Genomic DNA, 13,696 nt, shown 5'->3' with positions numbered 1-13,696 from the left:
TGGTTTATACTGTTTTTCTACCAACAATAACAAATAAAAGGCAATTATATTAACCATGCTAAGAATTATTATAGTACAAATGACCTAATTTTCAGGAAAAAAAATAAAGGCCTTTGAGTTCTGTAATATATTAAATCAGGAGGTCAATATTTATTACTTAATGCCTCCCCCTCTCTATTTTTTATTTGTATTTTTTAATTGGCAAAACAGATGATAAGTAGAAGAAATCTTTATAGAAATGAAAATTATTTGGGGCTTGTAGTGAATTATAGTTTGTTTTGTTATAATAACCTCCCTATGAATAGTCATATTCTGCAGTCATTAAGAGAAGAAGATTACTAATCAAAGTCCCTATGAAAAATGTAAATCATCTGGAAAACTCCGTCTAAATAAAGCCTGGATATTTTTAAACATTATCCCAAAAAGATGTCTCATAGATTTCAGTTTTCTACTTAAGAGTGCCTTTTTCCCTTTTAATGTTAACTATATTAATAATACAAAATTATGAGGGAGCTTACAAGAGGAAACCATTTCTGCATGTACTTTTTGAAATTATACTTCAGAATAAAAACAGCATACAAGGTAGATATTATTTGGCACCTGAGAGATTTTCCACCATCTATTTTTAACCCCCAAAACATTCTGAACTTCCGTGATTATACATACAAGTCACATTAAACAACCACATGAATGCTTTGAATTTCTATCTTCCATTTGGTACCATCATAAACTGCCTTATAAGTGTCCAATTGGTCTGCTGTTAGGGATACTGAAAATAGCATTCCTGCTCTACTTGGAATATGTACATTTAGGAGAGAGGTAGTTTGAGTTGTAGTAATAGGTTGCCTTTGCAAATAGTGGAAGAGGTGGACTCCCACACTGTATGTCTAATAATAGAAATAGAGGATGGCAACTTGTATAGAATATTGTAATAAGAGTTATTTTGAGGAGAACAATTCAGACTAGATGACTGTTGAAGTCCCTTCCAATTCTAAAATTTTGTACTTCTAGAAGTCTATGATCTATTGAAGTGATGACAATGACAAAGATAATCATGAGAAAGATTTACACTCCTTTAATGGCCACAAAATGTTTTATATATGACAATTTGAGTTGTGTTGATTACAAGTTTTAAAACATTGAAGTCTTTCCACTGAGTTTTGCAATCACTCATAAAAATTTTATCTAAATACAAGCCATTTTCTGATTCATAAAGTCAAAGGATATGAACAATTTTCAAATGAAGAAAATTAAAACTATTTCTAGTCATATGAAAAAATGCTCTAAATCAATATTGATCAGAGAAGTACAAATTAAGACAACTCTTGGCTACCACTACACTCTCCTCAAATTGGCTAAGATGATAGGAAAGTATAATGATGAATGTTAGATGGGATGTGAAGAAACTGGGACACTAATACATACTTGGTGGATTTATAAACTGATCCAATCATTCTGAAGAGCAATTTGGAACTATTCCCAAAGGACCATCGAATTGTACATACCCTTTGATCCAACAGTATCTCTATTGGCCCTAACACTCAAAGAAATCACAAAGAAGGATAAAGGACCTACATGTGCAAAAATGTATTGGGACTTTTTATAGTGCCAAGAAATTAGAAAAATGAATAGATGTCCATCAATTGGAGAATGGCAGAATAAGTTATGGTATATAAATCTTAGGGAGTATTATTGTTCTATAAGAAATGACCAACAGAATGATTTCAGAGAGGATTGGAGAGACTTACATGAATTGATGCTAAGTGAAGTGAGAAGAACCGCTATACACAACAAGTTTGTATGATGATCAATTCTGATGGACGTGGCTCTTTTCAACAGCGAGGTGATTGAGACCAGTTCTAATAGTCTTGTAATGAAGAGAGCAATCAAAGAGAGAACTATGGGGATCATATAGTCAGTTGGAAAAACTGTGTGTGGATGACAACATGGTATTTTTACTTTTTTGTTATTTGCTTGCATTTTGGGTTTTTTCTCATTTTTTCTTCTTGATCTGATTTTTCTTGTGCAGCATGATAATTATGGAAATATGCATAGAAGAATTGCACATGTATAATATATAGAGAATTGCTTGCCATCTAGAGAAAGGGATGGGGGATGGGAGGCAGAAAAAATTGGAACAGGATTTTAGTTAATGTTGAAGACAATGTATGCGTGTTTATAAAAATAAGATAAAATAAATTACAAAAAAAGAAATTGGTCTAATCATCAACACAGGGGAAAAGGGAAAAAATAATTTAAAAATTCTTATTGTTCATTCAGTGGCTTTCTATTGAATTGCTAACTTAGAAATTTCAAAAGAAATTAAATCTTTGTGTGTGTGTGTGTGTGTGTGGAGTAATATTGTTGAGGTCTAGATTTGGGGTACCTAAATGAAATTAGGGTTTAGTTGAGGTCTAGTGGCAGATTTGGAGTACAGGGAGTCAAGCAAAGCTCCCCTGCAACCCCCTTGGATTCGGCGCAAAGGATACAGCGGTAAATGGGGTCTAGTAGCAGCGCGAGTTCCCAATAAAAGCATTTATTGGCCCGAGAGCTAGATTGATAAAAGAGGTTTATTATTGGGTAAGCAAGGTTAAAGTAAGGTAGAGATAAGGAGGGCATCAGACAGAGGGTCCAGTGGACAGAGGATCCTCACATGGCGACCATGTTTGGAATTTCTGCAAAGAGGGGTTCCCAGCGTGGCCTTTTTATAATAAGAGATTTAGCTTGAGGGGCTTTTGGGTGTAGTCCCAAAGTTGGCTCAGATCCGAGTGGGGTCTGGGGCAGGTCGAGATCTTCTATTGGAATTCAAAGGAACCAGGATTTGTGAGTCAAAGGGTAATTACATTCACTAGGAAGAGATGGGAATCTAGAAACTAATCTTTCCCACATCATTCCCCCCTCAAGCAGTTGGAACTTAAATTCATTTAAGGAAAAGGACATGGGGCAAAGTCCCTTATTGAGACAGAATTGAACATTTTCTCCTTCCAGGATTTTCCAAGTTCGGGGGTCCCCTCTTTATGCCCCCCCCTCAAGCAGTCATCTCCAAAGGCATGTGGGAAAAGGGGCACCGATCTCCTCTTAACTGCTTCGAGCTGACAAGAGTCGTAGAGATTTGGGGTTCATGCCAGGAGGTGAGGCATGAGGTGTGGGGTTTGGGGATGACAGCAGGGCTTCTAAGGGATGTGTGTCCCGGTCAGTCATTCCCAGTCAGTTGTCCTATGTTCTCCAGACTGAAGGGCAGTTGAGAGTCCAAAGATTAAAGCCCAGATCTCGGGAGCAGGTTAAAACCGGAGTGTCATCCACGGTGGAGATGACGACAGCAGATGCATCAGGTTCTTTCTGTGGGCTGCCTGTAAAAATGCTGATGGCTCATCTAACAAGAAGTAGGAGAAAATGCTGGGAGCAAAAGATTATTTGTCTATAGTAAAAAGTGTTAAGTAGCTTAGGGTTTCACCCTTTCACTCTTAATTTCCAGGAAAGCTAATTTCTCTTGCGGTCCGGATTAAAGGGTGTGGACTAAGAAGTCAGGATAGATAAGAGGCTTATATATCTAATCAAGATAAAAATGCAATTTAAGCTCTTAGAAATCTTTTAACTGTGCTGCCTTTCTTTAAAAAAAAAAAAAAGAGTTGGTTTCTCAATAAACAAAGATCTTGAGCCTTCCCCCCACTTTCCCCACTCTTATGGGGGAGGGGTGGAAGGGGTCAGAGGGAGTGCAAAGTATCTCAGCACTGCCAACCCAGCTTACCGGCCCCTGAGGTGTTGGGTCTGTGCTGGGATAAAAAGGGAAACAGGGCCAGACCCCAATTCCCTACCGGGGAGCAGGACGCCGAGGGCCAATTCAGCCCCTGTGGTGTGATGCAGTTTGTCCATTGTTCCTCCTGCTCAAACTCAGGACAGAGACTAGGGTCTCCTTGGACAGTTTCCAGGGCACCTATAGGTCTAAGTCTGGGAGAGATTTGTATTAAAATGGCACTTCTGCTCCAAATGTTTTTTCAGGAGGCAGAAGTTGCCCTGAAAAGAAAAGAGCTCAGTGTTTCAGGTTAGAATTAAAGGGAAACCAACAGCTGTTAGCAGCAGAATGGAAGAAACATTGAGGTTTGGATCCCGAAAAAGTTGAGGTGGTGGGTGGGTCCTAGGTTTCACTAAGTTTAAAAGAGACAAGCGAGGTGGTGTTTTGCCTCCCCGCTTTTGCTTGAAGGCACAACTGTTAATCAGTCCCAGGATTTGAAAGAAAAAAAAAAGCCCTTTAAAGGTGGACTTGTCCAAGAGAGATTGGAATTCAGCTAATCTATTCAGAGTTCAGCTGTTGAGATTGAGGCATTTTTCTCAAGCCCAGTGTTTAGTCTCTGCATTAAGAGACAGCTTAAAATCTCTATAGGGATGGGGGGAAAAGCTAATTCATGGCAAAACCCGAAAACTTTCCCATTCTATAATGTAACCTTCCTAGAAGTCTCCTAGAAGGTGTCACAAAGGCCCTCCCAGAGGGCCATTTGCCAAAAGAAAAAAACAGGATTTTGTCCTCACAGCGTCCTATGAGCAACGAATCCCCCTGAAGACTCCCGGAGTCTGTCAGCAAGCTCAAATTACTCCGGGAATTTGAGCCGCCCCCTGTTATAGAAGCATGTTGTGGTGGGTTTGCCTCAGTGGAAACCTTCTAAGAAGGCCACCAACATTGAGGGCAAGGTAGCAAAGGAGAGATGTGGTAGGAGTGGGTGTGTTCTCCATTTCAATAGCTCCTTGCTTAACTCTAGACAGTCTGCACATTCTATAGCCCCTGGGCTCCTTGAGCTGTAAGTCAGGGGCCTAGGATTGGGGTTCCAGAGATAGCCCTGTCCTCCATCAACACACAGTGTAAAAGGTTGTAGGCCTAAACCTTAGCCTAATCAGGGCGATGAGATTCCCAGCTTTCTCAAAAGGCAAGGTGCGAGTGGCCCCAAGTACTTGGGTGAAGTAAACCTTTAGATAAAGAAACTCTAGCCCCAGGAAGTAAAAAGGTGAAAAGATTAATAGCAGCAACCAAAGTCTGGTGGCAAATTAAAATATTTAAGGCAGTTTTACTTCAGGTAACTGTCCTTAAGTTTTAACCATTACACCTTATGACCTATGCAGTCACACCTGAATTCAAAACTCCCAGCAAATATTAGCTGCAGTGCCAAAGGATTTTATCTTCTACAGCAATTATCATTAATCAAGGGCTTTAGAAGAATCTAGTTCTCAAGAATCACAGTAAAGGATTTACAGCTTATACAGCTATCTTTCTTATCAAGTAGATAGTTTTAAATTTAACATTACATGGATCATTTGCCTTTAAAATACTCAAATACAAAGACAAAATTCTAAATCGCATGTTGTGCATCCGTTTCCACATAAAAGAAACTTTTAAATCTTTCAGATTTAACATTAATAGTCTCTTCATTCTAAAAAAGAATTTTTGGAAATAACCCTATCAAATTGCTCTAGATTTTTTATCATCTTCCTTAAACAATGCACGTAAATAAGCATTAAATAATTTGCTTTAGACAGATGGAATCTTAGTAGAAATAAATCACTTTCAGATAACTTACAGTTCCAACAAACTTCTTAGAGCAGACTTGAAAAATAAAAATAAAACATTCAGTTATTAACACCATATAAATGTAGGCTGTTCCTTTAAACAGTAGAAGCAATTGATATCCGAACCAGCAAAGTACTGCAGCCACCATACTTAATGGGGAAAGGGAATTAGATCACCTGACAAGGTCCCTCTCCATGTGGCCACCCTTCCCCCACTCCACCCTAACTTATTAACTTTTTTAGGGTGCTATTTCCCAGGATCCAATCTGCCAGCTCAAGACAGGCCCCAACTTCATGGCATATATCTCCTTTTCCCATGATAAATGGCAGATTCACTAGGGAATTGTGCTTTTTTCTTCCCCATTTCTGGAGACCTATTTTTCTCTCTCTTTCCCTCACACCATCTCTTCCTGTCCCATCTCTCTCCTTCCAAAGCTTATTTGCTTAAACCTTCTGCAACATATGTTAAACAGTCCCAAACCAATACTAGAAGCTCCATTTAAACTATTAAATGCTTTTGCAAATCAATCTTTCTTGTCCCTCGTCTTTAAGTCAAAGAAAAAAAAATTTTTTTAACTTTAAACTTCAAGGTTCGCAAATAACTGAACCAAACTTCATATAACTTATAATTGTCCAACAGAGATGACAAATTTTAAGGCATAACTCAGTTACAAATTGCCCAATACCTCTAGAAAACACACCATCTAAGTAGGGAGATACAACCCCAACCTCCCCTAAGGTAAACTACCAGCATTTTGTTTTAATAACCTATATTTTATATTTCCATCTTAGTCCCCCAATAACTTCTCAAAGAATGGGGGAGGGAAAACAGGGAACAAGTCTAGAGAACTTAAGAAAAGCACACAGGAAAGACAGACTTCTTTCCTAAAGGTATTCACCGAATTCTTAAATGGCTTTAGTTTCTCCCATTAACTCATTTCTTGCTGCATTCAAGGAAGGAGGGGAGAAAAAAAAAGCCATCTTCTAAAGAATTTAATTTGTTTTGACTGAAATTTTATTCCCCAGCTATCATTCCAAAGGTCTTTCTTGAAGCTGCAACCTGGCCAGGGTTGGAACCCAGAAAAAAAAAAAAAAACCCTTTAATTGTTGGCAGGGACATAGAATGCCAATACAGAAAATAGAACAGTGTCCTAAGAGCAAAAGGTCTTGGGACTAAAAATTAGGAGCAAAAGAGTTCCCACCTGTAGGGTTAGGTAGCAAAGTGAGAAAGACAGAGAGAGACAGACCTAGCCTGGTTTACCTAGGTTATCTCTTTACCAGCAGCTAAGAAAAGGTTTTAAGTAGTGCCCTGAGGCTAAGGAAAAAAAAAAAAAAATGAGAGCTGTTTAAAATTCCCAGTCTTTGTAGACAGCCTCTTGAGCATGCAAAAGCGTAATTCTGAGGCTTCTACAGTTAAAAGGTAATGCAGGATGACCAAATCAGGGAAACTGGGTCCCGTTTAAAATGTATGGGACATACACACTTCCTGAGGGCTGGAAGCTGCGGCTTTAAGAACCAGGTAAAGGTCTGGGAGGGGCCTGGCCCACTTGTCCAAATTGCTAGCAAATTTCTGTTTTAAAAGTTGGTGACAACCTTTCCGGAGATTTGAGAAGATTAAGATTGAGTGCCCAATCTCCCCACTGTACAGTAACCCCAAGAAGGGGGCAGGAGAGGAGCATTTAAACGGCAGGTTACCAAGTCACACGGGAGAGGTCTGAAACAGGCCTCGAGTTCTACACTCCCCACTCTATGAAAGAAGGGGAGGAAAGGCCAGAACGAGGGTGGGGGAGGAAGAGATGCCATTTTACCCAGCGCAGTGCTTCTTGAATGGCGAGGGCTCCTCTGGCGATTCCACGCTGGAACTTGAAGGCGGGGCAGCTCATCTAAGCCCTCAAATCTTGCTGGGAGAGCAAAACCTGAAGGGAAGACCCTTACCCCTGTCCAGGGAGTAGCAGCCATGGGCAGAGACATTCTCTAAACTCACCCCAATTCAGTGACCTTTCTCCTCGTGGCTACAGCCTGACCATTAGAGGTTCCATTGCATTTAACAGTGGCGTGGGAGAAGGGCTCAAACACAGCTCCTCTTAAGTTTCTCTGGCTATCTCCCCAGAACAGAGCAAAGAGAGCGCTGGCCTGGGACCCCTGGGAGGGGTTCCCAGAAGGGCCACGTGTCTCCTTGGCATGGGGGAGGGGGAAGGTGTTAAAGAGACACTTCCTCTCTCAACAATTCCAGCTGGAGAGCTGGACTATCTGGTGAGGAAAAAAAGATTAGAAATGCATTGAGATGCAAAGGAAGGGCCTTTGTCTTTCCAAAGGATTTGGACAGAGGGAGTTTCCTCAAGCAAAGTATCTGCTCCAGGAAAGATTTTAGAGGCAAGGGAGTGTCCAGATTGTGGACAGGTAAATACTTTTTATTTTTCCAAATCCTTGCAGCCTCCCTCGTATCTCTTAGAGACAGAGAGCCCACAAAAGAAGGCCTTTTGTCAATCCGCAGTAATTCCTAAAGAATCATGCCAGAGCTTAGAGCTCCCAACAATGACCCAAGCCCGACCCAAGGGCTTTGGGTGTCCACTGCAAGATAAGGAAAGAAAAAGTCTTTTACCTTATCCAGAGTTCTGAATTGCCTGGTCCTGCTATCTGCAAAAAAATAGAAGCCTTTTCACCTGAAATGGAAGTAGGGTGAATCGGAACACAGATATTCTCCCCATTACCTTTAGAGATAGAGTGAGACCAAAGAAAGAACGCAGATTCTTCCCGGAAGAATACTGCCTAAACAGCTCAAAACCCAGATTGGTTCTGAGTGCCCCGAAAAGGCTGGGGTCCAGTTTGATGGCCAAATTATCTAGCTTCCGCTGTTCGTTTCGTCAGGGAACCAAATGTTGAGGTCTAGCTTTGGGGTACCTAAATGAAATTAGGGTTAAGGTCTAGTGGCAGGTTTGGGGTACAGGGAGTCAAGCAAAGCTCCCCTGCAATCCCCTTAGATACAGCGGTAAATGGGGTCTAGTAGCGGCACGAGTTCCCAATAAAAGCATTTATTAGCCCAAGAGCTAGATTGATAAAAGAGGTTTATTATTGGGTAAGCAAGGTTAAAGTACAGACGAAGGTAGAGATAAGGAGGGCATTGGACAGAGGGTCCAGTGGACAGAGGGTCTTCACATGGCTAGCATGTTTGGAATCTCTGCAAAGAGGGGTTCCCAGAGTGGCCTTTTTATAATAGGAGATTTAGCTCGAGGGGCTTTTGGGTGTAGCTCCAGTTGGCTCAGATCCGGGTGGGGGTTGGGGCTGGTCCGGATCTTCTATTGGAATTCAAAGGGACCAGGATTTGTGAGTCAAAGGGTAATTACATTCACTAGGAGGGGATGGGAATCTAGAAACTAATCTTTCCCACAATCAATATCACTGATATTGAAATACTTCACTCAAGAAACATTTACTCTTAAATGTTACTAATACATATTTATATCAATTTTTGTGTTGAATATAACCCTCATTCATCTCTGGCAACAAAGGAGCCAGCTTCACAAAAAAAGGAGTAATTGACCTTTCTGTTCTGAAGGCAGAAGGAACCCTAGTTGTAGTTTTTATCAGATTCCAAGTTCACACATATTAACTATTTCATTTTGTCTTTCTATACTCCAGCCAATTACATTAAAAGACACAGCTAAAGAAATGAATGTTTGAAAAATACAAAATATTTATTAAAAGTAAAAATTATCATTAATAACAAAATAAATACCATGAAGGGAATAAAAAGTATGGGAAAAATGAATTGGGGAGGGGCAGGCAAGATGGTGGAGAGGAGGCAGGTTCTCTCCTGAGTTCTCCCCATATTCCTCAAATTAACAACAAATTAAGGCTCAGCACTGGTTTTGGAAGGACAGACCCCACAAATATTTGAAGTGTAACAAATTTCCAGCAGAAGATAATTTGGAAGATCTTCATAACAGGTCTATTTCAATCAGAGACAGAGGAAGTAGGCCAAACTCAGGCCACCTCGGGAAAAGGCAAGCACAGGCAGTGCGGAGACCTAGGGCAGATTGGGCTGAGCCCCGGGGAATGTGCCAGGAGGAATCTACAGCAGTGTGAGTTATTCTGTCCTGTTTGCAAACCAGTAGATCAGCAGATTTGCTGTAAAACAATCAAAAGGCAAAGAGTGAGCACTGTGTGGGTCAGAAATCATTTAATAAAAAAAGACTGGAGAGATCTCTAGAAGCAAAGCAAAGTTTATTATACAGTCTCCTGAGCATGGGGCTTCCCACCCATAGAGCAGACAATTGAAGGGAGGAAGCACTGTAGGGGTCAGGGTCAATGTTTTTAATCCCTAACGCAAATTCCCCCTCCCACCACTGACCCTCATCCTTATTGGCTGAGGCTCTTACATTCTAGATGTGGGAACTACCCAAGAAATTGAACTTGACCAATAAGTACATAGTTGCCCATATTTGGTTGAAATAGGGAGGATAGCAAGAAGGGGACTTAAGTATGCCCTTAGGGAAATAATAGGGAGGGGGCTTTAAGTATGTCCTTAGGAGGATGGCAGGGAGACTTTAAGTATGTCCTTAGGAGAATAGCAGGGAGGAGACACTTTAAGTATGCCCTTGACTTAATGCTTAAAGTCCTTCAGGCCTACTCAAACTTTGAAATAGATGAAGCTTTACTGGATTTTCACAGCTGTCTTGAAAGATCTCACCTTTTCTGGTTCAGCACTTAAACCCCAGAATAAGGAAAGAAAGGAATATTAGAAACCGGTCTTCTGGAAAAGTAGAGAATAGTCAAAAAACCTTGACACACATGCTTCTTTCAACTAAAGAGGAAAGACATTTTGGCTTTAGTAAAATCAGGTTGTATGAAGGACAATCTTCCTACTTCCCTCTTCCAATTCTGGTAACAGTTCACCAATCATGGTTTTCACATCTCCTGTCTGCTGTATATACTGATAGGCTCCTACAGTGGTTTTTTACTCATTGTCCTGAATATCCATATGAATGGAATCCATATGCAAAGTATCTTGATTTCTGGAATAGACCTAGACTTCTTTCAACTCTGAAGAAAAAAATCAATTTGGGCTTCAGTAAAAATAGAGGGTATGGAGCAAAGTCCTATCATGTTTTTCCTCCAATTTCAGTAACAGTTTATCTATCTGGGTTTCCATGTCTTCCAACGTCTGTATATACTGACAGAGTTCACAGATGAGAAAGGCTCCTAGAATGGCTTCTTCTTCATTGTCCTCAATGTCCACATTAATCACATGCACTGGCCTCATAGTCTCCTGATGTCTGGAATTTAAATGTTCTACTGCCTTGTCATAGACTCTCTTTTCACAGGTAATGATGACATCAAACTCATCCCTGCAGTCCTGGAACCTCTCTGGCCGGGGCTTAATTCTCTTATTTCTGCTCAACATGTTCAAAACCCCATTAGCTGTATAGAGTTCTTGGTCTTTCTTAAGAAGATCATTGTACATCTGATGATATGTCATTTTGAAATCATAGACATTAGGCTGGTCTGCTGTGGGTCCCGGAAGTTTTACAGAAGTTCCTGTTCCAAAAGATCTAACGCGGAATCCTCTTTTTTTGAGGATGCGGTGAGCTTCCATGCTCCTGTTCTGGTTACTAGAGCACACCACAGCCACTTTCAGGGGAGAAGAGGGCATGGTAGTGGTGAGAGCAACCAGAAGGACAAGGTTGCTGAAAGCAGCAGAAAAAAGGAGACTCAGCGATCCAGTAGACAGCTAAAGCAACAGGATCAGCTAGGACAGCAGAACAGCGCTGTACCTGCAGCCAAGCTGAACAAATACGTACCTTGGTTTGAGACCTTCCTGACTGGAGGGACAAGGTTGGGGAAAGTAGCAGCAAAAAGGAGACTGGGGCAACCAGTGGAGAACTAAAGCAACAGCCTGAGCTGTAAGCAGAATGATGCTGTACCTGCAGTCAGGCTCTATAAATACTGCATTGGCTTGAGACATTCCTGATGTCATCCTGTAAAAGAAAAGGTGTGAAGCCTGGGGCCCCACCCAAGTGAAGTATTGCTGAGGTGTCAAACTCAGGTATGGAGCTGAGGTGTGAAGCTGAGGTGTGAAGCTGACTTGGGGAGCTGAGGTGTAAACTAAGCCTGCTTGTATCAATTGTGTTATCACTTGCTGGCTCAAAGGATAGATTGTTTCTTGGAGTCTAACTTTTTTCCCTGTACCCTTTCTGGGTACTGATAGGCCTCTAATAAATGTATTTTGAATATTCAATTTTGTGTAAAAGTCTAGACAGTGCATGATTGAACTTGAAATGCTTCAAGATGGCAAGTGTGCACATCTTACATGAGGTGATTTTAATAGTGCCCAGAGGAACTTTGCGAGTTCTATTAAATTATATTGTAAAAATTAAGGTTCGATTGAATCTGTTTCTTTTGCAATTTTTTTTAGATTGAGACATCATTACTCTGAGAAGACTTCCATAGACTTCAACAGACTGATAAAGGTTTCTCTGAAAACCAAAAGATCAAGAATTCTTAATCGAGATCTTCTCTGCACTCCCAAATGGTTTCATTTCTATCAGCAGATTTGCTAACAAGACTTGAATTCAAAAATAGATGACACACACAAGAGAAATTGAATTGACTTCTGCTCAGCTCAATAGGGATAAATCGTTGGTGTTTGTCTTTTGGTTTTGTTGTTTGTCCTTCATTTTCAAATAGGACCATGACCTTGGGGAGGTGATACAAGTGAGTTGGATTCAAGTAGGGGAGGAATGTGCAATTTCATTTTCTCCTCTGCCATCATCTGTGCCTGATGGTAAGATGGAGATCAAGAGAAATGGGGATGGCCCTGGAGGTGGGGAAATCATGATGAAGTGCTGAGTTTGGCATCCAAGGAGTTTTCCAAGTTCCTATTGGATGACCAGCTCACAAGGAAATTCTAGAAAGGATGTGGTGGTAGTTGTTTATTTGTTTATTTTCAGAAATAAGTTGAATGAGATGACATCTGAGATCTTTCTCCCCCATTAAAAACAACTTGAAAGCTCATTTTTCCCTTGGTGTGCCAACCTTCCAGCAAAATGCCTGACAGAACTGGAGCTAATGTATGATTGTTAAATGAATTAATGATCATATGAATTATGGCATCATTGGATAGAGTTGGAGGAGATAGATGAGGAAATTTAGACCCAGAAAAGTTTGTTGATTTGCTTAGATAGGGAATCTCTGTGAATTCTCTGTTGAATTCACACCTATTCAAAACTTCTGCCCCTCTTATTGAAAGTGCAATGGAAACTCTTCAACTTCCATTTAATGAAAGCCAGCTGGAGACACTCTCTTAAATATCTCCTCCTTTCCTAAAAAACTGCCCCAGGTTTGGACATCTTTAGTCCATTCATCTTTGGACTTCTTCCACCAATGAAATTTTAGCTCCACACCCCTTACATGGTCCCTTCCAAAGTCAAAACAAACCAAATATGTGTGATATGGAGTTTGTTGCTTTACATAACCTTTTTAAAAAAATAATAACAGTGACATTTATTTATTTAATTGTTTGTTTCTTTATTTATTTATGATATTTATTATTTAAAGTGCTTTAAAGTTTGGAAAGTGTTTGTAAAATAATATTTCTTTTCAGACACTCAATGATACTAGGATGTGGAGGGTATTTTTATGCCAAATTTAGATGTGAAGAAGCTGAAAAAGACAGAGGATAAATGACTTAGACTTTGTTGCTGAGCCCCTCTATGATTCTATTCAAGGCCCTGACACAATGTCCCTGGAATAGAGGCCTGATTAGGCCAAGGCTTTTAAGACCTTGAAAGCTAAACTAATCTCTTGCCCCCGCCTTAGCCGTACATTTTACACTGTATGTTGATGGAAGATGGGGTCAGGTTCTAGGGGTATTGAATCAGTCCCTGGGACGGACCCCAGACTCCTTACTTCCTTCTCAAAGAAACTTGGTATCTTTGGGGTGACTCTCCTGACTTACAGCAGTTCCTAGCACAGCCCTTCTATCTGAGGAAGCCTCTAAGTTCAACCTAGGCTAACTTTTGAAGGTTCTTACCTCCCACTGAATTCAGAGCATTTTTGCCCTCACAGAGCTATAGAATTGTGGAAAGAATGAGACTGAACATCTATACTGACTTTGATATTTTACATGCTCATGGGGCTC

General features: G+C 40.5%; 1 protein-coding gene and 1 gene segment (V, D, J or C); one reads left to right on the top strand and one right to left on the bottom strand.

Annotated features, from left to right (window-relative positions):
* Positions 1-13,696, top strand: part of LOC127546334 (immunoglobulin kappa variable 3-15-like) — a 144,223-nt gene that overhangs the window by 25,669 nt on the left and 104,858 nt on the right.
* LOC127547519 (RNA polymerase II subunit A C-terminal domain phosphatase SSU72-like) lies at positions 10,625-11,209 on the bottom strand. Its single transcript, XM_051974439.1, has one exon. The coding sequence runs from the start codon at positions 11,207-11,209 to the stop codon at positions 10,625-10,627; it is 585 nt and encodes a 194-aa protein (XP_051830399.1).

Source organism: Antechinus flavipes, chromosome 2 (genome assembly GCF_016432865.1).
Source record: "Antechinus flavipes isolate AdamAnt ecotype Samford, QLD, Australia chromosome 2, AdamAnt_v2, whole genome shotgun sequence".
In the NCBI taxonomy this organism is placed as follows: domain Eukaryota; kingdom Metazoa; phylum Chordata; class Mammalia; order Dasyuromorphia; family Dasyuridae; genus Antechinus; species Antechinus flavipes.
The sequence above is the reverse complement of the archived record's forward strand: the minus strand, read 5'-3'. Positions and strand labels throughout refer to the sequence as shown.

Excerpts from the sequence above, each read along its gene's own strand:
- LOC127547519 (XM_051974439.1), bottom strand. The coding sequence starts at position 11,209 with ATGCCCTCTTCTCCCCTGAAAGTGGCTGTGGTGTGCTCTAGTAACCAG.